Source organism: Necator americanus, chromosome II (genome assembly GCF_031761385.1).
Source record: "Necator americanus strain Aroian chromosome II, whole genome shotgun sequence".
In the NCBI taxonomy this organism is placed as follows: domain Eukaryota; kingdom Metazoa; phylum Nematoda; class Chromadorea; order Rhabditida; family Ancylostomatidae; genus Necator; species Necator americanus.
This window is the reverse complement of record NC_087372.1, coordinates 40991906-41018418: the sequence shown is the minus strand read 5'-3', so window position 1 is coordinate 41018418 and position 26513 is coordinate 40991906. Positions and strand designations below refer to the sequence as shown.

The following is a 26513-nucleotide window of genomic DNA, read 5'->3' as shown; positions in this document are numbered from 1 at the left end:
TGGACGGGGGCAAGCCTAAGCTAATTAGGCCAAAGTCCAGGCTTATTTTGCCAAAGGTGTGCCCGCCTCTCCACAGATTTCATTATTTCTCCCCTGCCAAGGTAAAATTGTTAAAATCCTAATATTTACATTCACGAAACCCTCAAATCCCAATTCCAGAGGGATCTGGACGGGCAAGCCTAAGCTAGATAGGCCTACGTCCAGGCTTATTTTGCCAAAGGTGAGCCCGCCTCTCCACAGATTTCATAATTTCTCCCCGGCCAGGATAAAATTGTTAAAATCCTAATATTTACATTCAGAAAACCCTCAAACCCCTCCTCCACAGCGATCTGCATGGGCTAGCCTAAGCTTATAAAGCCCATGCTTAGGCTTATTTTGTCAAAGTTGTCCCCGCCTCTCCACATATTTCGTACTTTCGGCCCGGTCAGGGGAAAATAGGGTGCTTAGGGGGTTTTATTTAGGTTTTATTTCCGCAGTGTATGTTTACTAGCTGACAAACGTTTGATTTTCTCAAGTAGTTGCTGTAAGATAACGTGAAGTACGTGAAGGTATGACTGTGTTGAAAATCTACTCAAATTTTAGAAGAACTCTCCTATTTACTTTGTAAAAATAAAGAGGATTTTGCGTTTATTAAAAAAATGTAATGTTCAAAATGTTGGGAGAATTACCAGCTGATTCACTTTGGAAGGGAAACTTTGTTGCAAACATATCTGTCAAAAATAAACAATGTGCAATTAAGCATCAAAAGCTAGTTAAACGGGCAATTAACCACAGGATGACCTGATTCGACCTCTGTTATTTCTCCCTCAAGCTATTGCCGTCGGGTTTTTCACATGCATCCCAGCTACCACTTACCTCACACCTTCCACCCTAAGCGGCTTCAGGCTAACCATGGTTCGCCGATGGCGACGTAAGGTGGTCAGCGGAGCAGGTGTTTGCATGAGAAAACAATGTTAGGCAAACTAGACGAGTATAAAGATCTGGTGGAGGTTTAGTTTCGAGCTGACCGCATAGAAACTCCACATAAACATGAATGGTAATGAACAAAGCTATTTCGGTTCCACCGAGGGTACAACGGTGAGTTCATAGGTTGTTTTTTTCATGACTTCATCTTTGTTCTCATGCTTTTTTGTTCTTAACAATGAATTTCTTGTTTTGTAAGGAGAGTACTTTAGTACTGTATCATACCACTGTTTTTCTTTTATTATATCTTTTCTTTTTGGTTTATTTTACCACAGTACGAGCAGAACAAGCGAATCCAAAGATATTCTCGAAAATTTCTGCTCGCTGCGTCATATACATAGCTCATATTTTTTCTTATCCTTTCATGTCTTTTATTGGCCTCTAGTTTTATTTTTTTTTCTCAATTTGTAGCTTTAATATTACCAAGAGCAGGACAAAGGTCATTTCTGGATTAGTGCTGGAAGTGAGCTTTTGTTTCAACGTAAGCTATTGACTAGGGGCAAAATTAAAAAAAAATGTCCCTGAATTTTCAGCTTTCCGGAGGCATCTGTCATCGTCTCAGGAAACAATACTGTTTGAAAAAAGACACAGTTTCTCATTGAACATTGATTCGAAAGCACTGCTTAGAAATCAAGAAATTCGAATTCGTCAGAAACACATACAACAATTGAGAGAATTTAACGAAAAAGAATTTTTTTCCCCGATCAACAAGACATATATTATTAATTGAGCGTTTCCATTTTTGTTGCACTTTATCTACTAAAGACGATAACATCCAAATCTTTCACTAACATCTTTACACTTCTTGGAAGATATTAACAATTAATAATAGGAATATTTGAGAAATAAATTGTTTGAAATACGAGTAAACATACAACAGAAAATTTCAACATTTGGGTTCCTCCAAGGAATTTCTAAGAGAATATTCTAATACTGACTAATTTTTTGTTTGGAAATTATTTCTCTACAGTTCTGGATTTTAACTTGATGTTGGATTTATTTCAATTTTTTGTTGCTTTCAGGCATATCCTAAGATAGTACCGAATTGCATTCCTATCCAGAATCTAGGTGAAGTGGTTACCGAGCCATTAGCAATCTATAATGAGGGAGAAGGTAAGTTCCCAACGTAGATAACTATGCGTTGATAAAAATTGTGCTTTCTCAAAATTCTACATTGAAAAAGTAGAGAAATTATGATTACATTTCTTGTCCATTTATCTCCACGCTTTCAAAGGCCCGAGACATTTTTCAGGAGCGATTTCTCATAAGGAACATATTCCATATGTGTTGTCTAGTCAAGAGAAAGTGGATTTTCTCAAAAGTGAGAACAATTTTTTTTTACATTTAACAGTTATCGTAATTCGCAATAGTACCAAAACATTCAGAATGCTGTGCCTCTCCACTGCTTCGATTCATTCTTCATCTTCTCTCTGATGTTCGACAAGAAAATCTGGTCTCTTGGTACGGTGGTCCATTTGGTGTGAAAATATGGAATACCAGAAAATTTACTGAACGCTATAATGTTGCTATGGGAACCAATGTAAGTGGCTATTTAGTAAAAAAAAAGATTTACGTTTCCTCTTTAATTTTATAAATCTCTCGAATTATTTTACAAATAGACGATTTCCCAGAAATTAATACTCCATGTTCAGATGAACTTCACAAACGTATCTCGCGCCCTTCAATCCTGCGAACATATCACTATAGCCGGTGTGCGACTATGGAAACGTAGGAAACAAGGCGAATACTCGTTTTTTCCCTTGTTATACAGGACACGGGTGAGTATTAAGGCGGTTAATTCGCCAGTGAAAGGATTTTAGACGATCATTCGGATCATTCAAATAATTTTTTCTTCTCAGGTTCCCAAATATTCCACCAGCTGCAATGCCAAAAGATATACCACCATATTTTCCATTTGAGAGGCAATGTATTGTTAAAACTCCACAGACTGGCTATGGTAGGTGCTATTAAAAGTGATAAAGAAAATGCGTGAAAATATGACTACGCAGAAAATTCTGGAATAAAAACAGAACTACAATTCTACATAACTTTTTCTCAAGAAAACTCTAATGAAAGGAAGTGGAAAAAAAGATATATTCAAAGGAAAAGACTAGAGAAATGGAGTGTTCAGAAATTTTCTAGTATTTTTGAGAAGAGAGGAGAAAAGTGAAGTACAAAGAGTTTCACTATGTAGGATGAAGAGGAAAATATGATTTTCAGAATGTGAAGTAGGGAGAAGAGCATAAAAGGGAAGAATGACGTTAATAGGTTAATTTTTGAACCCATTCACGACAAATCTAGAAATATGAAAAAATGCAGTTGAATTTCCGAATTTTTCGTAAAATTCTGCGGGCCGATGTTTGGAAAAGATTCGTCTTAATCGCATCGAAACTTGTGTTCCATCTTCATTATAAACTGTTATTTTAATAAATATTTTCAGGAGAATGCTTATCTCCACCGGACACGAGCCATCTTCTACCAGCTGCCTGCTATAAACAACCACCACCATACCATCACATTCTGACACCGGGAAATCCTCCACAAACCACTTCAGATATAATTAGCTATCAATCTGTGCCACAATACAGTGCACAAATACTTAGCCCAGCTCCCTCCTTGGGATCATTTGAGGGTTCTAGTCCCACTATGTCGATAACTTCGCCATCAAGCTCTTTTCCTATTCTGTGTAGTGCTGTGCTGACTCCTCCTCCCTCAGACACATCTGCCTGTTCATCTGATTCGCTTAATTTCAATGATTCACTGAACACACAACCTTATAGTCCTATAAGTCCTATTGTTAGCTTTGGCGCCTCCGCTGAGTCGTTTTTGGCTTCGTGTCGGGATCCGGTGCCACAGAGGATTTGTTCACTTACAGAAAGCAAATCTGTGGTGACGAGGATTGAACAGAGTCCACAGGTGTGTTTCCATATCTGTTTTTCTCCGAAATAAATGTTTTCTACCTTTCTAAATTTTTCAGTTCCAATCCATTCCGGTGGAACCAATATCAATCATTGAAAAAACTGAAACCAAATCTTTATCGCTCCTTGCTCGAGGAAATCCTCAAAGAGAATTCACTGAGACTCCCGGTGAAGAGGAAGAGGTGAGAAACTCCAAAATTTCCTCGAATTTTTAGTTCCAAAGATCTGACTAAATGCTAATAAATCCAGTTTCAGGACATATTCGGCTCGTTGTCCAATATTCTCGGATATGATGTGTCCATAGATGAAACGAGTCTTTTGTATAATTGATGATATCAGTTGTGTTTTTTTTTTACATCTTTTACTGTTTTTCGTTGTGTTCTTTTATCCTGTGAATGACCTGTGCTTATTGTCGGTGTACATATATTTATTAAGCTATTTAAGTTTGTTAATAATAATGATAAACATTATAAAAAATAGTGTCAATGACTGTTTATTCTATATTGTTTATTATTCAACTGCAAATGAAAACTTGAAAACAAATCTCTGTCAAATCGTACAAACAGAAATAGAAGCTGTAGCAGATGGTGTGCACGAGATTGGGATTGGGATTTGGGACTTCCCGAGGAATGAAAAATAGCTAAATATAACTAAACTCTTATTATGAAACTACAAAGGTAAAATGAATTGTTTATGGAACTTGGAACATGTGAAAAAAGAAAATTTTCCAGAAGTTTACGCAGCTTTCCTTTCAGGGATATATTAAACAAATATGGAGCAATTTTTTGTAGCTTAGAGCTTTCTAAGCTCATCTATACTGAGAAATTGGTTTAAGAGGGTAAAATTTGACGATGCTATGAATTGTGTGCTATTTTTTCTCCTATTCGAATTTAAAAAATAAAGATGCATTGTGCGGTGTAAAAAATTGGAAAGGTATTTTCTTATAGTCTTCTTTTTAATATTTATAATCAGCTCGTAAAGTTTCTATGGTTCTTCAAAATATAACCTTTATTTTGAAAAAGAATTCTAGGAATTTTCTGGAAGAAGTGACTACAGAGAAAAAAAAAAGGTTTTGAAGGTGTGAGAGAAAATTAGTTGGGTAAATGAACAGGGGAAGTTCACTTTTGAGATGTTGCATGCAAAAACTAGATCTGTACAGTTTCTTTGCTGGGACGAAATTTCCGTTAGGCATTTTTATGGGATCGAAAAATTTTGTTTGCGTGCTAGGTGAATGTCCAAAAAGCAGATATATATATATATATATTTAAGCATAAATATAAATATATATGATAAAGAAACTAAAATCCGTTAAGGAAATCGTCACTAACCAAGAAAAAGTGCTCGTCCTCTAGCACATGTTGCACATGTGTTGTTGTAAATGAAGTGTGAAAAATACAGGAAAAAGTTGAAAAAAAATCATGAGATGGGTATCCAAATGCTATTATAAAAAATACAAGCATATGTAACAAAAATAGTGAAATTGATCCGAGAATAACCTGCTATGGTTTCTTCCTTTGATCCGCAGAAATGCTACCGCATCGCTTTGATGGGAAAACAATGTATGAGCGAATTTTTGGAACTTAAACACTTCTTAAGCGGCTTATTGAAGAACTAACACTGTTATCGGTGCGCACGATAAGAAAGTATAAACGCCCATGCTTCTTCTCGTATTTCCCTATCTTATCACATAACACTGCTCGAGTCTTCGGAGATCTCCTTGTCTTCGGGAGATGTTTACTTTTCTAATCGCATCACTTCTTGTTGTCAACGAAGTTTACATACCATTAGTGGGTGGGTTTTGAATGTGAGATGCATCGTATTCTATAGAAATAGAATTGAGAAATCCTTTAATCAGGGTGTAAAATATTCTATATTATTTTCAGTGGCGGGTTGTTCTTGTCCGGATTCACCACAGGATGCTTCACAATGGGGATATATTTATATTCAAAACGCAGTGGACGACTATGGATACGCATGTGTTATGAACTGCACAATACAGGCATATTCTGGAGACGACTCGAAAGGTTTGACGGTGGGCGTATACTGTACTTTTTGTTTATGTTGTCTGTCATTGTTGTTATGTTGACTGTTTATTTACAAGCTTTGTCTCTTCTTTTTCTCAACAGGACGCAGGATTACGCGATTTTGCTGAAGCCTAAAAAAAATCATTTATTTACTTTATGAGCTAAAGCATGCGACCACAAATTTAGCACAAATTTAGCAAGGTTCTTCCGAACAAAAGAAAATTGGAGCTATTGAATCAAGTCATCAATTTAAAATTGTATACATTGTTTTGGAAATAATTTAGCCGAATTACCTAAAACTCCTTTGCAAAAATGCGTTTGTTTACAGTTTGCATATAATCTTAAAAGCGAATCACTCACTGCTTTCGCACCGTTAGATCGACCGCTTTCGATCGATATCGGTAGAAATCATAAAAAAAATTTATATACATGTAAATAAAATAAGTCCAAGCCAAACATGAAAAACTTCTTCCGCAATTGAGGTAAGGGAAATATGTAAGAATAGATTCAATGAAAAGCTTTTTTTTTGTAAATGTTGTGCCAAAAATAACAACGCTATCAAATTTCTGTCGAATCTTGATTTCTTAGCTTGAATGTAGAACATTTTATGAAAATGAATGAAGGCATGAAAAGCGATTAAAAAAATAAAAATTAGCAAATTTGGGAACCTGGGTTCTCGTTCATTTCGCACCTGGTGTTTTGGATGTTTTTCAAATGATTTTTTTTTGTGTTTTAAACCCAATAGCTATTTTAAAGCAAAAATTTTAAATTTCAATAATGTTTGCTGTTGCAGTTCTTCAACATGCAAGTGTTTGAACCGGAAAATAGATCCGATTTAGCTAAAGTGGAAGTGATCGATGCAAAAGGTCAGACGATCATCAGGTACGTTCAGTTTTCTTATCAGCTGCTATTACGAAATATAAAAGCAGGTTTTTTTTTGTAAACCACATCCATCCGGAGTTCTTCCGAAAAAAAACCCAAAAATTTTAGCGTGAATGGAGAGACTAGTACAACGGATCCTAGGTACCGTATTACAAGTGAAACTGCAAAAGTTTCCATAAGGATAACAATTCTTACTGATCAACCAGGTAATTTAACACCATCGTTAGTCACATAACACCGTTTCTCACGCTAAGTCGTCTCCTACAGTAGTATCTTGACTTTTTTGTCTGGGATATTCAACAGAAGTACGACGGAAATCTTGGAGCACTGTAGAGTACGATAGACGGTCAGAAACTCCATCAAAATCTACCTTTCTCTAAAGGTTTTTATGAAAATGTGCGAGTGTTGATAATGCCGTCTACTATTGGTGTCTCGCGGCACAAGCGAACAAAACTAACCGTTGAAATTTTTAAGGAAGAGGAAAGAGCTGGTGAGGGTGATTCGAGGAAAAATCTAGAATATTGATTGTGGGTCGCGCCACGCTAGGTCTACCACGCTAGGTCTTTTATACTTGCACATGTTGATGGTTCCTACCACCGCACTTCCGGAATATTGATCGCTCCCAACTGATCACTGGATTCTTTATCGCGAATCAGTTAAACTGATGAAAATAAAACTTGAAGAGGTAAATCCAGAAAAAAATGGTAGTCAGAGGTATAAAAAAGGAAGGCAACCGGGAATCAATTGCATAATTGAAACACCACAATTTCATTGAACCACGACGTCATCTAGTCCTGAAAAATGGTCGCAATTTTAACGCTTTCAATTCAATAACTACATGAGTGACGATTTAGAACCCCAAAAGATTCATCCGTTTTCTAGAATATTGATTTTTAGTAACAATTTTTGCAACAATGCAACCAGCGGGAGAGTTGGGCACACCCACTCCTATGCCAACCACTCCAATGGCGAGCACAACACCAAAATATACGGGTGGTTTGTTGCACGATCCAAGACTGATATCGCATGATCTTATGTTTATGATCGATTCCACAACAGGACAAGGTAGAGACGTATTTGCAACGGTAACGTCATGACATTCTATTGTTTCTTAAGAAAGAAAATGGAAAATAAACAGAACAAAGTTATGTTCAGATGCAAAACTTAACAATTTCAATTGCAAATCAGTTAACAATAACAGACTTAGCGAATTCCACAGGGCAGACACGTCTAGCGTTAAGAAAACTTGACTCCAATCAGGGAACTATTTATGGAATTGTAAGTGAATTTTCAGTGGCACGATAGAAATAAAGAAAAAGAAAGCAAATATTTCAGGATTGGAAATTCACATTGGACGACTTCGGTGACAAAGTTTTAGAAATGGACTGGAACGAAGGAAACGTTTCCTTTGTCACGTGAGTACTCTTTTCATCTCGTGAGGTCAATATAAATTTTGACAGGAATTTATTTTAAGAATTTAAGAGTAAGGACTAACTGGTTGAAATTTGTTTGCGTCTGCAACATCCGAAGTCTATTGCAAGCACAAATTATTGGAGTTGTCTATTAATTTATTATAATCTTCAACTTTTTGCGCGGTTTGGACTGTTTTGCTAATATTGTCGGATACTCGAAAAATCTAGGAACTGACTTTTGGCTGCACTTACATAGTTAAAGAGCCAGTGAGCCGAAACCTCCATAAAATTGTCCAGGTCCAAAATATCATATCCAAAGGTATGAAAAAGAAAAAAAAAACTGTTTCAACCTAAATCTTTTGACTCACTGTTCCTTCGAATATCGAATGAGGAAGACGTTATTGGTGAATATATGTATACGGTTACCGTACTTCTTCAATGATTCTCTAGTTATATACGTTCCAGAGCAGTGAAGACTGCCATTTCAACGTCGTTCAACGTAAGTTCGGATGTAGCGACAAGGAAAAACGCGCAGAGAACAATAGTCATCCTAACAGCAGGCAGGTATGTAACATTTGTACTCTTTAGAAAATGTCGTCGAAAAACACAGTACAGTATCGATTGACGATTTCAATTCTCCCATTGCCCGTTTTTCTCGGATTCAGAACCCTCATTAAGACGTCCAAACGTTCTATGGGGAGAAACGTTTGATTATCTAATGGATTTTTTTCCTTGATTGGTAAAGGAACAACAGAGCATTTCCTACAAGAAACTGTCGATGCATAATATGTTTAGCAATCTCCGCACTCCGAAAAAATTGGTGTGCTCGTTTGATGAAGGCGTCATGCCACAAATTTGACATTGTGGGGGAATCCGAGAGAGAAGCTAGAGATGGGGTTGTAGACTTCGTGTGGTTCATCGTCGTTGCCTAATCATTGTAGGAAGAATGGCATGGGTACCGCTTTATTTTCTACGAGGTACGTTAGAACGGGCCTTCATGTGTACGTTCCAGTCCCCACAGTAGCTTGCTCATTGGTTTCCCTCTAATAGGGTGGTGAGGAGACCGAAACGTGTATATAGAAGCGCGTTCTAAATCACTTTGTAAGAACTAAAGCGTTTCCCACGCAGTTTCTAACGACAATTAGGGAAAGATGAGCGGAGTCACCTACGATGGGACCCTCCAATCTACTACCCGAACTTTCACTGTGAGTTGCGCGCCACGTCAAAATCGTGATTCGCTGCCTTCAAGCGTGTCGTTTCGTTCGCTAAACTTCAGGCATCTCAATTATTACCTTGGAACCAGTGCAATGACTTTTTGAAACCGTCACATTCTCGGTCCCAAAATCTAGAAAATAAAAAAAGAATTTGCTTCCTTCGAGAATTGAGTTCAGTCCGAATAGAACAATTTATCGTTGAATTAATGTACTGAATTAAAAGCATTATCAACGCATCCCAAACGACTCTACAGGGAAACACCACGAACAGTGAACGAATAACTGTGAGAATTTTGCCGTTGATTAGTTAATGGGAGGTGAGAATTTCGAAATTCTCACTCAAAATTTTTACTAACTTAGAGGCAGGTGAAGGGAAAGAATAGGTGAAATATTTTCCAAATATTTCAGCCCTTCTGACATCGACGATTTTGTGAAGATGGAAGAGCAATTCAAGGAGAATGACGTCAAACTGCTAATAATAGGATACAATATTGCTGGAACAAATTATGCTAATTACCCATGGATCGCATACTATAAGGCTAAGAACGCCAGCGATGCAACTGTTCAGGATATTCTCGGGAAAAATTTCGTCACTGCTACATCATGTATGTGTGTGTTAAAACATTAGCTCAGAGAAATTGACGGTAGTTACAATGAGAATCATCAAATGAGGACAGTGAATTGACTATTTAGTATGTCACACGACCACCGATCCGCAGACGTTTACGCTTACTGATAACCAAACAATCCAAGTTGTGGTCCCGGACAATTATCAGGGTCCTAAAGAGACATCTCCAACATGGCCGCCTGAAATGAGCTATCAAATCGGTCGTTATTGTAATTTCCAGGACAACACCTACGCTTTTGTATGTTTCGGTTTCCGGTGAAAAAAAAACACTGCCAGTCACGCTATCATGAAAGAGTGTGATTCCAGAAATCTGATGGATACATTTGTTTCCATACCTATTATGATTTGGAGGTTGAGAAGGATTACCTGCGTATCTACGAAGGAGAGGGCAAAACCAAGAAGGAGGTGGTTAGGTGGGCTAGTAAACGTATTATAAATGCCATTTATTTTTCAGAAATAGTTGAGAAACTTGAAGAGGAAACCCGTGAAGTGACCAGGAAAAATAAAGGATAAAGGATAAAGTTTCTGGTGTTAATCAATCAGCTTTGGATGCACCCCCACGTTCACTTCAATTCAGAATCGTTTGCGGTTTACGAACGTGGAACTGGCTTATATAATGACTTGCGATGGCTATGTAAGTCAGTGTTTTTATCCTCCCAGACAAGCCTGGTGCCAATTTATCGATCCCGCAAGGATGAAAAGCTTGGTGAGCACTAGGGCGGATTCGAACCTCTGATCAATCGTGCAGGAAGCGAAACCTCTAACCGCTACACCACACCCGCTCCAAGGAAAAATATCCTTATCCTTTAAGGAAAAATAATTTCTCATTAATTTTGAAATTCCCGCCGCAGTAATGACCTACGCAAGAGCGAACAAGACCGGGGTGGTTCCGCTAATCTCTCCCTGGATCACTGCAAGCAGCCGGCCCCTGAATGCTGTTTTGTACGATGCCTTCTATTTCAGCGCGCCACCTTTGCACGCGTAGCGTTCCTTACTGCCTATCGGAGCAGTCCGAATGGATTTTCGACGAATCGCAGGGCGGAGGCGGCTCAAAGGGTTGATCGTTGCAATAGATGGCGTCGTACAAAACATAATTCTGGAGGCGGCTGTTTGCAGTGATGCAGGGAGAGATGGGCGGAACTACCCCCGTCTCCATAATCCACGATCCCGTATACGTATACTCCACCTGAAATCCGCACTATCTCAGATTCGTGGTATGCTGCCTTTAAGCTGTAGTCTACATATTCCAAGGATTCCCTTACATCTTATAAATGACATAATTTCGAAAGTTTTACACTTGCTCTATACATTTTTTCAATGTTAATATTCAATTAAACTACTATTCTGTAGAATTTCCAGCACATTTACTGGGAATGTTTGAATTCTTTTTTTTCAGCTTGACCGGCTATGATGTCACAGGAACAGCGTTCAAGGTTGTAGCACCAGCTACCATACGATTTCTCTCGGATTCAAGACAAGTATTTGGCGGATTCTATATAAATTCGTATAAGTGTTGAATAGCAAGTACTTGAACAGTCAATGAAGTTAGACAATGCTGTGTTTCAGTTCGACAGGATTTCAGTGCTGCTTATTGACGGCATACAAAAATAATCTGCAAAATTCCTAAAAGATTCTAGGATTTATTTATTAATCTATTTGAAGATACTTATGGGAGTGCCATAAAACAGTAAAAAGAAAGATTTTAGAACAATAAAAAAAGAACAAGAAAGAATTCCCAGAATGTCAACCAAGTTTTACACAAATTTCTAATTTGTGGCAAACGTAGCGGAGAAATATTTGTCACTTCACATAGTCAAGTAACTTCTACATACAGTGATTGTCTGAGAACAATTTGGATTTTTTTTTTTGAAAAAAAAATGAACAAAAAGAAATGACGAACGGAATTTAGCGAAGTACCAACCAGCATTGTCACGTATTTAGCAGGGAACAATATTATAAATGATAACGATCCATTCCAATCTAAATAATTTGGAATTAGAGCAAAAGAAGTGTATATTTGGTAAGCTAGGTGATATAGATAAATATATATACATATAAATGAATATAAATATAAATAGATGCAAATGAGATAAGCTATAAATGGATAAAAATAAATGTACATCTTTCCCATTTGTAAGGTGAACGTAACGATTTATGTACATACATACATACGTTTGAATTCCCTTACAGTATAAAAAAGTAAGGAACGAAACCGCTGTAGAATCAAATGAAATGATGAGCGTGTTTGGCGCGGAAAGACAACTCTCTTTTTGACTAAAATATTTTTGAACGTATAAATTCTTATTAGATTACCCAATAAAAAGAAATAATGAATAGCACAGAGAACATGTGGCTGTTTCGTTGTTGTGGCGCTTAGACTTCCATCTTTTTATGAAAATTGTTAGGTTACGGTGCGTTTTGAAGACGTGAGCACTTGAAGTTCCACAGAATCCTTCTATTTTTTAACGTACATGTACACATATGTACATACTTCCGCTCTGAATACACTAATGACGCAAAGTTTTCAAAAACAGCGCATCACCCTTAAGTGTGCTTGCCTTGTATGTAGGTGTGAGTCTTTTACTTGGAGTAATAAAAAATAAAGGATAAAGATAAAGGATAGCCGATGTGTCAAATCAGTATTTTTATCCTCTCAGACAAGTCTGGCATCAATTTATTGACCCTGGAGGGACGAAAAGCTTGGTTAGCACTAGGGCGGATTCGAACTTTGGATCAATCGTGCAGACAGGGGGAAGTCTAACCAACTGTGCTACACCCGCCCCAACTTCGAGTAACATTGGTAATTTATTTCAAAAATGAATTTCCCAAGAGCTTCTGATATAAGAACTGAAAAAAAGAGAGAAAAACTGAATAAATCCATGAGTTTTTAAATCAAGTCAGGTTAGAACATGATCTCACATGAATATATGCGTTTTCACTGGAAAATGATGTGGGATCTAGCAAAAACTGCACTCAATCCTTACCAGCAGTCGCAGTCAGTGTGTAGCTGGTCGACGCCGTTCTCTCTCTTTTTTTTTTCGAGGTGATTTCCTTATTCATGCTAAATTTTATCTCTACAACTTTGAGCATAGGAAAGAAGTCTAATACTAAGCGAAAAATGATCTTTATTCGTTAGCGTCTGATGAAAGAACTCAGAAAAAACGAAATGTACCGGCCATTCTATGCGCCCGTACGTCTACGACGTGTCGACTCGTACGGTACGAAGAAAGGACAACTCTACGTTGCTATCATGACTCTGGGACTTGTAGCAGCGATCATTGTAGTGACAAAAGGACTATATGGTGGAATTCCCGGATTTCCAAGCGGTAAAAGGTTCGTTCGGTTGAATTTCGGTGGTGGAGACAGAGGAAAAGAGCACTAGTGATTCTGCGTCTTATCCCAATTATTTGTTGATGCTTTTAGGATTGTGAAAACGCGGAGAGATATGGAAAAATGTGTTCAGTATTTCGGTAAGGTGGCAATATTTGTGGCTGAATCGAAATCATTTCAGTACGGGTTAAGGATATTTCGAATGCAAATGAAAGAAAAATCTTCCCGAGTTTTTTCTTTTTTCTTTTGAGGAACAGATACGAACTGGCACGCCGCTCTATAGAATGCTATGTGAAAGGTACGGAGTATAAACTGTTCCGAATAGATATGGATAATGACAAACGTGTAAAAGAAGTTTGCGCAAAACATGAATCGGTTAGTGTACTGATGTAAATTTTTCTTATATTTGTCTTTGCCTAAGGATAAACGATAGAGTGGTTCACGTAATTCATTCATGATGCACCAATGCGTTTCAGTTCAACGAAAAAAATGGTAGGGGTTCATGCACGCATGTGAGCGTGTACAATGATTTGTGGGAGTCAATGTACACAGGAGGGGGATAAAGTGGTTGGTTGTACGAGAGCGGTTTCGAACCATCAACTGTAGAGGCGCACGAAGAACTTACCACCCATATTTTGCTTATGGAAACTACTTATGAAAAGATTATCAAAACACTAGATGTCTTTTTGGTTTCATTGGTTTTTGTCGACATTTATCGCGTTTACATTTATACGTTTTAGGGAACGTATTTGGTTATCTTAGGTTAGCGGTCTTTTCCTAACTCGAGCGCTACGATCAAAGGAGCATTCCAGGAATCTGACGTGGTGAGTGAACGCACGGGAAAAGCTATAGATGGGGTTATTATAGATTGCGGGATTCGCTGTGGTTCCCCTCATCTCTTCGTATTCGTGGTGAAAAAAGTGTGGAGTACGCTTTGTTTTACTTCGATTTCAGTTGCAACGTGCCGCATCCAAGTGCTAGAGGGTTGAAAATCAATGATGTCTCTTCACCAGCCTATTCAAGTAAAACCTAGTGAACACGCTGCTAAGAGGACCGGAAACTGTGCATAGAGCAGCGTTCTAACGTACCTCTCAGGATCTAAGACGATCCAACGCCGTTTTTTTACGACGATTAGAGAGACATGAGGGAAATATCCCGATCCCATAATGTTCATACAACTCCTTCTCCAGCTTTTCCCGCGGGTTCCCTCAGCACCTCAGATTCCTGGTATGCTGCTTTTAAACAATCTGTAGTAGCGCTCATCATCCATTTGGGACGGTACTGTTCTGCTGTTACACTTATCACTTGTGAGATCAGAACAGCAAATAATCTGAAATAACTTCATGATAGTTGTTAGTCGGACCAGAGAGATGTTTTTTTAGTACTAAAGCTTTTTATGCTTGAAAAAAGAGGACCAAGTTTCCCATTTCCTTGTCAGAGAAAAAAAGCTCGTATTATGATAAGTATAATTTAGTTCTGTTCGATTTTCCTCTATTCATCCTCCCAATGTTCATTCAGATATTCTTCAAGAGACATTGCGCTGCCTCCGTTTATCTTCAGGATACGGATTGGATGCTTGTTATTGACACGGAGACAGGTATGGTCGTGCTTCCGCAAATCCTCTCTTTAGCATCTGCCATATTTCACACTAGAAGCTAATGTTTGTGCCTTGTATTACATTTAAAGGCATCACCCCACGAATCTGAGAATTTTTTACGGCAATAAGGAAGAATCTGAGGTGGTGCGGATTTCAGGTGGGTAATGCGTATACGGGCTCGTAGATTATAGGGAAGGGGGTGATTCCGTTCATTTGTTTCTAATTTCCGTAAAAAAAAAAACGGAAAATTAAGGAAAATGCGGCTTCGAGCGTTCTGAGGCGTTATTTTCCACGAGTTCCACATAAGCGCGCCAGCCTTGTGCACGCGTTGCACACGCTGCCCGGGCCGTTTTTTACGGCAATAAGGAAGAAATGGACTGAATCACCCTCTTCCCCAATCCACGACCCCGTATAGTCATAACCCACCTGAAAACCGTGCCACCTCAGATTCGTGGGGTGATGCCTTCAAAAAAAAAAAAAAAAAAAACGTTCGGGCGCTCTCGATAAGAAATGTCGTGGAGAAAACAACACAGCCAAATTAGAATTATTGTAAGCGCATGAGTGATTTTAATCTTTAACCAAACGATATTTATTTCGAACGTTTCAGGTGTGGTCAATCCACAACACTGTATTGAGGAATGGATTGATGACCGCGTGGATATGATTTTTCATGAGAGATTCTTCAATTGGGAAATTTCAGTAGGAACATATTTAGTAAGTTTTTTCTTCCAATATTCAGTGATATCTCAACATATTTCGTATAATTCGTTAGAACATAATTTGGTATCGGTAACCCACGATACTGTAGCTGCAACTAGTACACCTTCTCTACCCAGCATTGACCTTTCTACCGATTCTACTTCGCTCTACGTTTGCTCTGTTGAAAACGACCGTTTGTGTTGTGTTTTATGATTTCTATTTCTGTTCGGTTTGAGGACAAAAGAATCGATCAAAGATCGATCAAGGTCGAAGAAACGGAAGACAAAAGAAGTGCTCGGAAAAGTAAGAGATGATTGTATACATGTATCCTGGTCATTTTTGCTTGATCTCGACACTAGTGCGACTAAATTATTTCTGATTCTCCTGCTGAGAGCAACTTTACAGGTCCGAAATACAGAATTTTCTCGGAACTTTCTTCGAAAATTGGCTGAATGGGAATTCACAAAAGGTCCAATTTGGACTAGCAATGATCAAGGAACATTCATGGTATGTAACTAAAAAAAAACGCGAATTTTACAATGGTTACGTCAGAGAAATATAATTTGAATGAATTCTAGTTACATCTACAAGCGACACTTATTCCTAATGCGGTATGGGAATATGAGACATGCCATGACTATTGGAAAAAAGCAACAAACTATCAAACATACACGTCGCTTGTAACCTGCGTTCGCTTTGCTCTTGGAGCCGGGAGGTTTTGGCCAGGAGAAGTGCGGATCTACCGTAAAGCTCACGCATGGATAAGAGATGCACCAGTCACGCATGATCAGTGAGTGTACAATTTCTCATTCTATCAAGTTAAAGTGGATAAAGGATAAAGTGATAAAGTGTCTGGCGTTAATCAATCCCTTGGATGCGTCACCACAATCACTTCAATTCAGAATCGTTAAGGGTTGCGCACGTGTAACTGGCCTACACAATAACTTGCAGGGGCCAGCCAATGTGTCAAGTTAGTGTTTTTATCTTCCCAACCAATCTTGTCACCAATTTATCGACCCCGGAAGGATGAAAGATTTATTGAGCACTGGGGCGGATTCGAACCTCCAATCGATCGTGCACACAGCGGAACCTCTTGCGCTACACACGCTCCAAAGTGGATAGTGTAGAAGAATAAGTGCACGGTGTTGATCAATCCGTATGAAGATGCGCCTACGCGTTCTGTTTCAACTCAGAATCGCTTTGAGGTTTAAGAACGCGTGTGCGGCCTTTCAATGACTTGTGCGGACGAGTCCATGTATTCTATCAATTTTAGATTCAAAATATCGAGTGATATGAATTTAAATGGGCATAGGCAGTATTAGAAATAATTTTTGTACGAGAAATTCTTTGAATTTCTTTCAGTTTCGGTTTTTTGATGCCTTCCAACATTTTCATTGAAGTTTTTTTTATCTCTCTAGACTAAGCTTCTTCTGAATCCGGTATTAATATCCGACTCAGAAGGAAATTTTCGGAACGAGCGCATCAGGTTGTAACAATGCGAATTCTCACATGAAATTACCAGCTAAAATACAATGGATATGGATAAAAGAAAGAAGGCTTGCGATAGGCTATCCCTATGAGAATGTGCCAACACGTTCGTCTCTGATTCAGAAAAGTTCGGGGTTTATGAAAAGGCGTGCGGCCTTACGATAACTTGCGAACAGATGTGTCAAGTCAGTCTTTTTTGATCGTCCCAGACAACTTTGGTGGCAGTTTATCGACCACGGAGGGATGGAAGGCTTGGTAAGCACTGTGGCGATTTCCAACCAACGATCAATCGTGCAGTCACAGCGGAACCTCTTTCCGATTGAGCTACATCTGCCTCCTCACGAAAAGATGACAAAGAAAAATATACCTTTTTTTTATTAAATTAGAACGATTATTCTGAAGTTCATTTACGAGCTGCTATGAGCTACTTACTGTTTAATCTGTTTGAGCTCGGTCTTTCTCACCTTGTATGATAAGTGATCATCTGAGCAAAAAATTTCCGTCAGTGTTTTATTCCGCAATATTTTTTTCTTCATTTTGCAGTCATCGGAGGGACTGTACTCCGACTGAGTGTACCTATACTCTGTTTTCAATACATATTTGTTTTTTTCAAATGATACTGTCACATATGTTAGTCACAGTTATCCAATCCATTATTTTTTCTGGGGAACATAGTGTCATCTCACGCCTGGTTCCTGTGGTTCTTACTAATATAAAATCAGTAAGCCTTGTTGACATCAAATGGAAAGGACAAGAGTCGTTCTCGAAAATAAAAACAAACGTTTTAGAGAAGCGTAGATAAAGGGGAGTAGGCACAGACGCGGATTATTCCTAATCGCATCTAGGCCTAAGGAACTTCGCATTTTCCAAGTCGGGTTAGAAAGAGGGAGGGAGAGAGTGCCTTTACCGTTAAAAACCCTTCTCTTCAGATGGTCGGATCAGGATTTCATGTTGCACGGCTGGAAAGACAATCTAAGTAATAAAGGTTGCCCATTTGAAAGCAATATAGATCCCAACCAGTGTGGTGCGAATTTAAAAGAATGGCGTTGGAAAAAGCAGATGAAGGTGGATTCTCAAGCAATAAAGTGAGTTCACCTGTCAAAATTATTTTTTTTTTAGAAAAGATACGTTCTAGAAATTATGAAACAGTTATCAAATAAGTCTAGAGTTTTCAATTAATTAATTTGGAACGCAATTAGGATAGCACTGTTTCAGAAAAGCTTTCGGAGATGCTGAAGAATACTATCAAGCGGAATTTCCAAATAAGGGACGAGTGATACCGTTTCTGGAACGTTCAGATATAACAAGATGTTTTCCCTTATGTGAAGAAGAAAGGAAAGTGAGAATATACACCTAAATGTGGCATAGCAGCATAGAATAATATGGAAGCCGAATGTGAAGCTGCGTAGCGGTTCTATATTCATTTTTCTATTCCATCCACATTTTTTATTAATTAGTTACCTGATTACTACTTTTTGTTTATTCGTGATAAACTATAACTGTAAGTGTTGTGAACAACATGAAATCGTAATTATTCGTGAGGTCATCAAGAGCCAAATAAAGAGTTAGGAATAAAATCCGGATGCGCGTCATATTGAAAACCAAAGAAGTTAAATCTTCCACCGTCACAATTGTTCTTTACACTTATTTTTAGAAAATGTGAATGTTTTGTTTTGTTTTGAAGTCACATTTTAGGTGTATCTTTCTCGTAGCAGAATCACCTTAATTAATCTTTGCACAGGTTTTGTAGGTGTTTCTTTCCAGAGAAAAGTATGAATAGTTTGTTTTAAAGTAAACGGGATCCATACACCCAGACAACTGTTTAAAAAAATCCTCAAAAGTTTTCGAAGCGTTCCGCAAAATTATGAATTCAGTTCTATTACTTCTATACTACTTTTGCACATTTAATTACATTTAATGGAGACTAATACATATCGAAACTTAGGATCCTGGATGCACATGAGCACACATTTTCATTTTTTTCGGGGGTGAATTCCTCGATGATTGTGAAATCTATGGATTGAATAGAACTTTTAAAAAAATGAGCAGAAAATGCAACCAGTCCTAAATAAAAAGGAGAATGGTTGACCGTTCCTCAGCATAATTAAGAAAACGAAAGAAAAAATCGCAGATTTCTTACGTTGCCCTGGACGAGATAACTTGTAAAAAAAATATCGAGGTGCCGATTTAGACATTGTTTGCATTTGCTTTGATGCTATATAGTTCATATCATCAATATATTAAAAGTGTGAGATTTAAAAACAACACTCACAACCTCCATGAGCTGTTTCATATTAGTAAGTCGCCGAAAGTGTCCGATACCATATCTCTTTGTTAGCAATACGGAGCTAACAAGCTAAATTTCGTCGCCAAACTGTAAATTTGGGGAAACGTTTGAAGCGATTCCAAAAAAATTTATGAATACTACAAAAAAATCTTTTTTTCTCCAGAAAGAACGTCACAATGGTTTATTTATACAGCAGATGAATGGAACGATTCAACTGTGGATTCACATCGATAGAGTTAATCCGTCTGTTAATACATGGAATATTCGGGTATTCACCGATGCACCTACAACCACATGAGCGGCACGCTATTCAAGGATATGGCAGTTGTTTTACTATTGTTATTATTGTTTCTTTTTGTTCGCAGTATATAGTAACGTTCTTAGTTTTTTTCTTTCAAACATACAGAATGAAATTTTTTAACTGTTAGGAGACATTAAGAAAACATTTAGTTTAAAACTGTCTTTTCTTGAAAAAATTGAACAAGCAGATACACAAACTAACTAATTTTGTACTCAGATGGTGTATAAACTAACGGATTATAAAATACTTACAGCGAAATGATCTCACAGTACACAGAGTACCAATATTTGATATCATTTCGCTGTAAGTATTTCAAAATCCGTTAGTTTATACACCATCCGAGTATAAAATTAGTTAGTTTTCTTCTTATAACCGTATTAACAATTGCATTAAAGATTTTTTCAAGATTTTTTTTAGAACGGTTTCCTTCTCTCCATTGCAAATGCAGAAGGACTGTCGAAATTTCATTGCTGTGCTGACGGTTTCCATTGTGGTGTCACTCATAAATTTAGTAGTTTTCAGACAACTGTTCCTAAACGTGTCCACACCATTAAACAATGTAAACAGGTAGGGAATTTCCACCAAGAAAAGTAGATAAGACATTTATATGTGCAAAACATGATATTTGATTTACATGTCTACAGACTAACCAAAGTTAGCAGATAATTTTTATGCTTTTCGACACATCTATTAATTTATTCTTTGAGTGGATCAGTTACAAACAGGTTTTTGTTAAATGTTCTTCTGAAGGTTCTTCAGAGCTCCATCGGTGAGGGCTGCATTGACTGCACAATGCCTTTTCATTGTTCTTAAACTCACCTACACACTTATTTTTGAGCAGTCATTTTTTGGAGATACTTTTAAAATTATTTCTCTTTATAGAGTTACACATATGTTTTCGTTATTTTTACTTGTTTCTAGTTTTTATTCAAGTTTCTTTTGAATTTTTAAATGTATTTTTGGAACTATGCTCATTTACTATATGTCATAAGTATTCGCCTTTATTTTCAATTGTTTTTGTAATTTTTATTCAGGTATTTTGAGTATCCGAAACGAAAAGATATGGGAGACTGCCCACCGCATTTTGGTAAAGTCAGTGTGTTTGTCGCATATTCTGGACAAACTGGACAGCAGTGAATTGATGAACGAATTTCAAAACTACTCAACTGATCCTCCAAATAATCCTTAACTTTTTGAGGATATACGCCTTTGCCCAGAAAACGTTGCAATGCTATTTAAAAGGCACCAACTACACATTGTTTCTTGTGGATCTTGACAGTGACCCAATAGTACAGGAGAGATGCAAAGCGCACGGAAATGTAATAATAGAAACGCTTTAGAATCTTCGTATCATAAACTGGATTCTTTTTTAAAACTTTATATTACTGTTATTTTCAGGTTTTCTACAAAAAACACTGTGCTGCAGCACTCTACCTTCCGAAAACAGACTGGATGCTTGTGATCGATGCTGACACAGGTGATTTACAAAGTTCAAGAGGAACGGACAAAATCTTCCTTGGAAAAAATGCAATACTTTGCAAACTTGACGGACTTTTTGTCAGCGTTTGGTTTGTTCTCTTGTTCTTCAAATTAACTTCACATCGTCACAAAAAAAAAACTCTGAAAAACAATTTATGAGGTTAGAAACGTTGTCGCTGACATTGTTCAATCCTCATCGATTGGTATGCAGAGAAGTAGAGTAACATTGTTCACATAGGGCATAATGCCTGCTGCTAAAATAGTACGTTCGGCTGCGACTGTATCCCGTAGTACAGGAGCGTTGTTAAATCACGCGCTCAATGGAAACCTATCCCCTCTAACCAACTGCGAAAGTCAAAACAAGATTTTTTTTCTAGACAATCACTGTACAGAGTTATGGATAATGTTGAAAGAGTGAAAGATTGAACGAGGTTGGTATTGTCTTGAATAGAAAATTATTATCTTCTTTCCTACTAAAAGTCCATGTCTACTCCATTTCTATTCGAATCTATGCAAAATTATTTCAAGGCGTCATAAACCCCAACCATTGCATTGAGGAATGGATAGATGAACGAGTGAGCATCATCTTCTACGAACGTTTTTTTAATTTGGAATTCGCAGCTGGCAACTACATAGTAGGTAATTTTTGTTGCTATCGGCAAGAAAGACGCTGACCTCATGTTCTAGTAGTTCATAATCAGGTCAAAAACACGTTGTTCGGCAACAATTTCCTGCGTAAGTGGTCAGAATACGAGTTCAAACAGCCAACATCGTTCACTGGATACGATCAAGGGGGACTCATGGTAATCGTGTTTAATAAGTATAAAAGCATAAAGTCTCTGGCGTATCAATCTACTTGTAGTGCGCCAAGCGGTTTTACTGCAATCAGTAATCGCTGTGATTTTGAATGCTCCGTAGCAGATTCAAAGCAACTTCTATCAAGCTGCATCTAAAGGATCCGTCGGCGCAGTTATGATAAGATCCTGCAGCGCTCCTACATAGCGCGCTTTACGTCCCATCCACTTTCGACTCAATGAAGGCAGCAGTTTCGCATCTCGTCATTTGTGCCGTTGTTGGGTAGCCGAGCGGAACGGGGAGCGGAAGTGATCCGAAAAAGCAGCAAGCGCAACTCTCGAGCAGAATTATCATCTAGAGGAGGAGCTGGAAGATCAGCCATGAGCTAGAAGTAACCGCCGTCTGAGACTGTCTGGCAGAGCACATACGTCTGGGAATTTGCACTTGCTTGGCCTGTAGTAGGGGGCTGGTTAGGCTCCGTCCTCTTTTTATTTTGTTGTATGTGTATATACTTAGGTTGGGATGAAGTGTACTCATCGCGTACTGTATGCAGTCGAGTACACAACAGCCATAAGGAATTCGCGAGGTAATCCATGTATAACAAATATAGGTGGGTCCTAAGAAGGGGCTAAAATAGCCCAACCACGAGGGGTGGCATTCGACTGATCTGCACAAATGCTAAAACCCAGTATGGTAAAACCCGGAATGAGGCCAGAGTAACGGGAAGATAAAGAGAAGTGTGGCGGTACACATAAGTCCTTCCAGTAGGTGCCTCAAAGCGTCAACCATCGATGCCGGAAGCAACCGTAGTGGGTACCCTCCTTCTGCGGGTACAAGTGCTGGTACCGACTGTCGTATTGCTGGGATGTTAGGATTCCGTGGCCAGTCGTTCACGGGACCCACACCTTCAATGAGCTTCCAGTGCTGGACCCGGGATACTCCCAGGATACACCGGAAAGGTAACTCCGATATTGTCCTATACAATGATTTCTTGCGGAGCCCAGCCAATGATTAAGTCAGTGTTTTTATCCTAGGATCCCACTCTGGTACCAATTTGTCGACACGGATGGATGAAAGGCTTAGTTGTCACTAAGGCGGTTTCGAACCGCCGACCGTAGAACCACACGGGACCTCTTACAGTCAGCGCTAGACCTGCCCATGGTGTTTAGTAGCAGAAAATAATTTACTAAAATCTAATTCCTTTTCTTGATCAAGAACCATCAAGTTCGCGCACACATGCAAATTTCAATTCAGATACTACTTCTCAAGTTGCTGATTCCTGAAGCCGTGAGGGAGCAAAAAATTTGCCATCGTTATTGGAAGAAAGCGTCGAACTATTCAACATACATGGCATTTGTCATGTGCGTGAGACTAACATTGGGAGCTACAACTGTATGGCCCGGAAAAGTCCGTTTTTATAGAAGAACTAGGGGTTTTACGCGTGATGGATGGATCAGCAATCAACAGTGAGGCATTCATTGATTTTACTCATATTTTATAGGGATCATCTAAGTTTCTTTTCTGCTGCATTATGCTTCAAGAGGAAGATTGAGTCACGCAAAGTGTTAGGATAGGATATCGCATCATCATCGGTGAATATAGGTTTTGACCTTTAGTAGGTATAATTCGAAATAATCGCACCCATCGAAGGCTACCTTTCGTAGTCACGGTGTTCTCTTACGACCGTTAATTGCGTAAGAGTTTGGGTAACTTCGGGGTAGTGTGCATGGATTCTACCACATCTCTTCCAGACTTAACTTTTGTACTTGTTCTGAAGTAAATTTTGCCGTGAAACATCACAAGGGTGTTTTCAATATATGAAATTTATTTGCTTTTGTTCTAGAAGGACCTTCTGGATCAAAGTCAAAGGGTCATTTTTCACAAACTTTCAGTCATTACATTCAAAGAAGACATTCGCGGAAATTTTCGATGTTGAGTTCTTTCCAATAAGAGCTTCAGGAAGTAGTTTACGAATATGAACGTCGAAAATGTAAAGCCCTCTGCATGAATCCGAAAAAAGTGATGAGTCGAAAGTATAGGGTAGAGTAGTTCAAACGACGGAGTGACAGTTTGCCCACTTGACCAAACAACTCTCTGCAACCCTACAAGCGATAGAATCTACTGTATCGATTATCGATTCGATCTACCGATTTTATTTCGCCAATTTAATACATGCAAAACGTTGCCCCATTGGTCTAAAACGATAGGTTAGGCATCCTTGCAAGATTTATAGGTGAAAAACTTTTAAGGTCGAGCACGGTTTATAGAAATTCAAAATTAGTCAAATTAATTCCAAATGTGATGCTCGTTTCATTGGAGTTTTCTGACACAACTACTTGTGCAGATGGTCGGATGAGGACTTCATGTTTCATGGATGGAAGGTCAACAATAACCTCACTTGGGTCACCGTTTTCGAAAGCAAAATTGACTTGAATTTATGCGGAAAGGATATTTCTAGTTGGAAATGGCACCAAGAAATCAAAATAACTTCAGCCGAAATGAGGTCACTTACCTGTTCTCTTCTCATATTTGTTAGAAAAAATCAACAGAGAAAGTAACATCCGACAAAATGGGCATCAATCTTATGAGCACCTCTTTCAGAAGTGAGCTTCTATACAAGGAAAAATTCTATCTCTCGCAATTTCCACCAGAGGGAAGAGTTAATCCACTTCTCGATGGCCTGAGCATTGTATGATTTTTCAGATTAAGTAACGACTAGGTGAATTAGCTCCAATCTGTTTTTCTATGGATATGATCTTTTTACGATGCTTATGTGTTCCACTATTGTTTCACATTTTGTTGAGAGGGTTCTGAATTTGTTGGACACACGTGCCTTGCATACCAGTGCATTTCTTAATAATCCAGTAATAGAAGATACTGCAATTCTGGAAGCTATCTTGAAGTCTATAACAAACTTCACTAATATGCTTAAAACGTTTAGATAAACTGCTATTTTTTTCAATTGTTCAACAATAGAGAACTACGTAGTTACCATTGCCACGCCAATGTATGTATAATGTTGACACACCGCACATATACTTACTTTTATGGAAACATCTACTACACAATATGGACGTGGGCAAGGTCGCAAGCTGTTATTTATGCATGTATATTTAGTCATTTATTGGAAAACACCTACAGATTTCCCTTAAAACAGCAATGAGAAGAAACACAGCACAGTAGAATTCCGCCTAAGTTTTACACAGCAAGGTAGGGACCTTGTGGCACACTACGTGGTGGTATTGCAGGTTATTTCATGCTACAGAAGGCCAGAAATCCTCACTCCTCCAAACCCAGACCGCTACAGAAAGTAAACCGCTCCCAGAATTTAAAGGCATCACCCCACGAATCTGGAGTGATACGGATTTCCGGTGGAGTATTCGTCTACGGGATTGTAGATTATTGAGAAAAGGGTGATTCCGTCCATTTCTTCCTAATTGCCGTAGAAAACGGTCCGGAAGATACGGCATCGAGCGTTACACCCCACTATTTCGTACAGGGAGTTTGATTGGAGCGCACCTGGCTTGCCTACGCGGTTTTCGCTCATGCGTCCTGGCCGTTTTTTACGGTAATTAGGAAGAAATGGACGGAATCACACTCCTCTCCATAATTTGCTGTCTCGTGAACAAATACTCCACCTGAAACCCGCACCACCTCAGATTCGTGGTATACTGCCTTTAAGTAATTGACGTAACCCAGAACTGTCGTATTCGTCAGAGGTCTTGAGCGAATGAGTGAAGGAAACAAGCGGAAGAGCTCACTAACTTGTTGCTATTCTTGAACGGCCAATCACCACTTGTTGGGACCAACTTGCAAGAAGGCATATGAACGCAGAATTTTATCCAGATAGTGTCACGAATGAAAAATAGAAAGAAAAGAGAAACTAAAACTGTGACCTAAGACACAGATCAACTACATGCTACCGTGTCGTTATCAAAGAAAGAAATTGCTCGTGGTTTCCGAAACACTGAAACTTTGGGCCTCACTCAGACCCGAAATACCAAGGATATTCAATTTGGATAGCTTATTTTTGAATATCTCCGAGTTTGGATTAAGCATAACTTCAGCAGGAGATAAATGAGTCCAAAGTGCCGTAGGGAAAGGAGTTGGACATGGTTGAGAGGAATTTACGTCTGAGTTTAGAATAGTGCAAATTGAAGCTATCTATTCTCCTTCTTGTTGGCCGGAATATCCAATACTTCCTTGCCTTTAGTTTATAGTTCATCCTTAAGATATGAAAACCCAAAGCATACCGTTAACTACATCAAACTCTTCAAGCGTTAAGTCAAATTTCATTGGGAAGAAGTGCTAATATAGATATATATTTTGGCAAGACACGACATGAAAAGAAAAGGGAGGAAGATTCGAAAAAAACACACGGGGTAATGGAATCACAACAAACTAAGAGATCTGATCCGATCCTATACATCACTACTATAGATTTTCTGACATTACTAATTGTTGAAACAGGTTACAGCTCTCGAGTAAAATATAAT

At 38.4% G+C, this 26513-nt stretch overlaps 2 protein-coding genes across 5 annotated transcripts; both read left to right on the top strand.

The window, feature by feature from the left end:
* Window positions 1-891: 891 nt before the first annotated feature.
* On the top strand, window positions 892-4211 carry RB195_020964 (uncharacterized protein; the record flags this gene model as incomplete). Of its 2 annotated transcripts, XM_064189539.1 has the most annotated exons (10): window positions 1030-1077; window positions 1986-2076; window positions 2216-2284; window positions 2349-2503; window positions 2616-2673; window positions 2735-2741; window positions 2823-2920; window positions 3404-3879; window positions 3941-4063; window positions 4137-4211. In XM_064189539.1, the coding sequence occupies 10 exons, from the start codon at window positions 1030-1032 to the stop codon at window positions 4209-4211; spliced, it is 1200 nt and encodes a 399-aa protein (XP_064045420.1). The 2 variants fall into 2 exon arrangements, with proteins under 2 accessions (XP_064045419.1, XP_064045420.1); XM_064189538.1 differs by lacking the exon at window positions 1030-1077 and adding an exon at window positions 892-918 and having other exon boundaries at window positions 2671-2741.
* Window positions 4212-5611: 1400 nt separating this feature from the next.
* On the top strand, window positions 5612-24712 carry RB195_020963 (uncharacterized protein; the record flags this gene model as incomplete). 3 transcript variants are annotated; one of them, XM_064189537.1, is made up of 31 exons in its annotated part: window positions 5612-5672; window positions 5765-5913; window positions 6699-6787; window positions 6896-6993; window positions 7685-7872; window positions 7943-8065; window positions 8123-8202; window positions 8665-8763; window positions 9822-10018; window positions 10107-10279; window positions 10348-10454; window positions 11438-11519; window positions 13049-13084; window positions 13178-13374; window positions 13465-13551; window positions 13623-13746; window positions 14890-14968; window positions 15576-15682; window positions 16073-16174; window positions 16246-16457; window positions 18085-18240; window positions 18371-18494; window positions 20192-20310; window positions 20778-20876; window positions 20942-21062; window positions 21142-21220; window positions 21751-21857; window positions 21924-22025; window positions 23272-23483; window positions 24362-24520; window positions 24619-24712. In XM_064189537.1, 31 exons carry the CDS (start codon window positions 5612-5614, stop codon window positions 24710-24712), a joined length of 3762 nt encoding a protein of 1253 aa, XP_064045416.1. The 3 variants fall into 3 exon arrangements, with proteins under 3 accessions (XP_064045416.1, XP_064045418.1, XP_064045417.1); XM_064189536.1 differs by lacking the exons at window positions 13049-13084; window positions 20192-20310; window positions 20778-20876; ... (5 more) ...; window positions 24362-24520; window positions 24619-24712 and having other exon boundaries at window positions 18371-18512; XM_064189535.1 differs by lacking the exons at window positions 5612-5672; window positions 5765-5913; window positions 6699-6787; ... (17 more) ...; window positions 18085-18240; window positions 18371-18494 and having other exon boundaries at window positions 20186-20310.
* Window positions 24713-26513: the final 1801 nt, after the last annotated feature.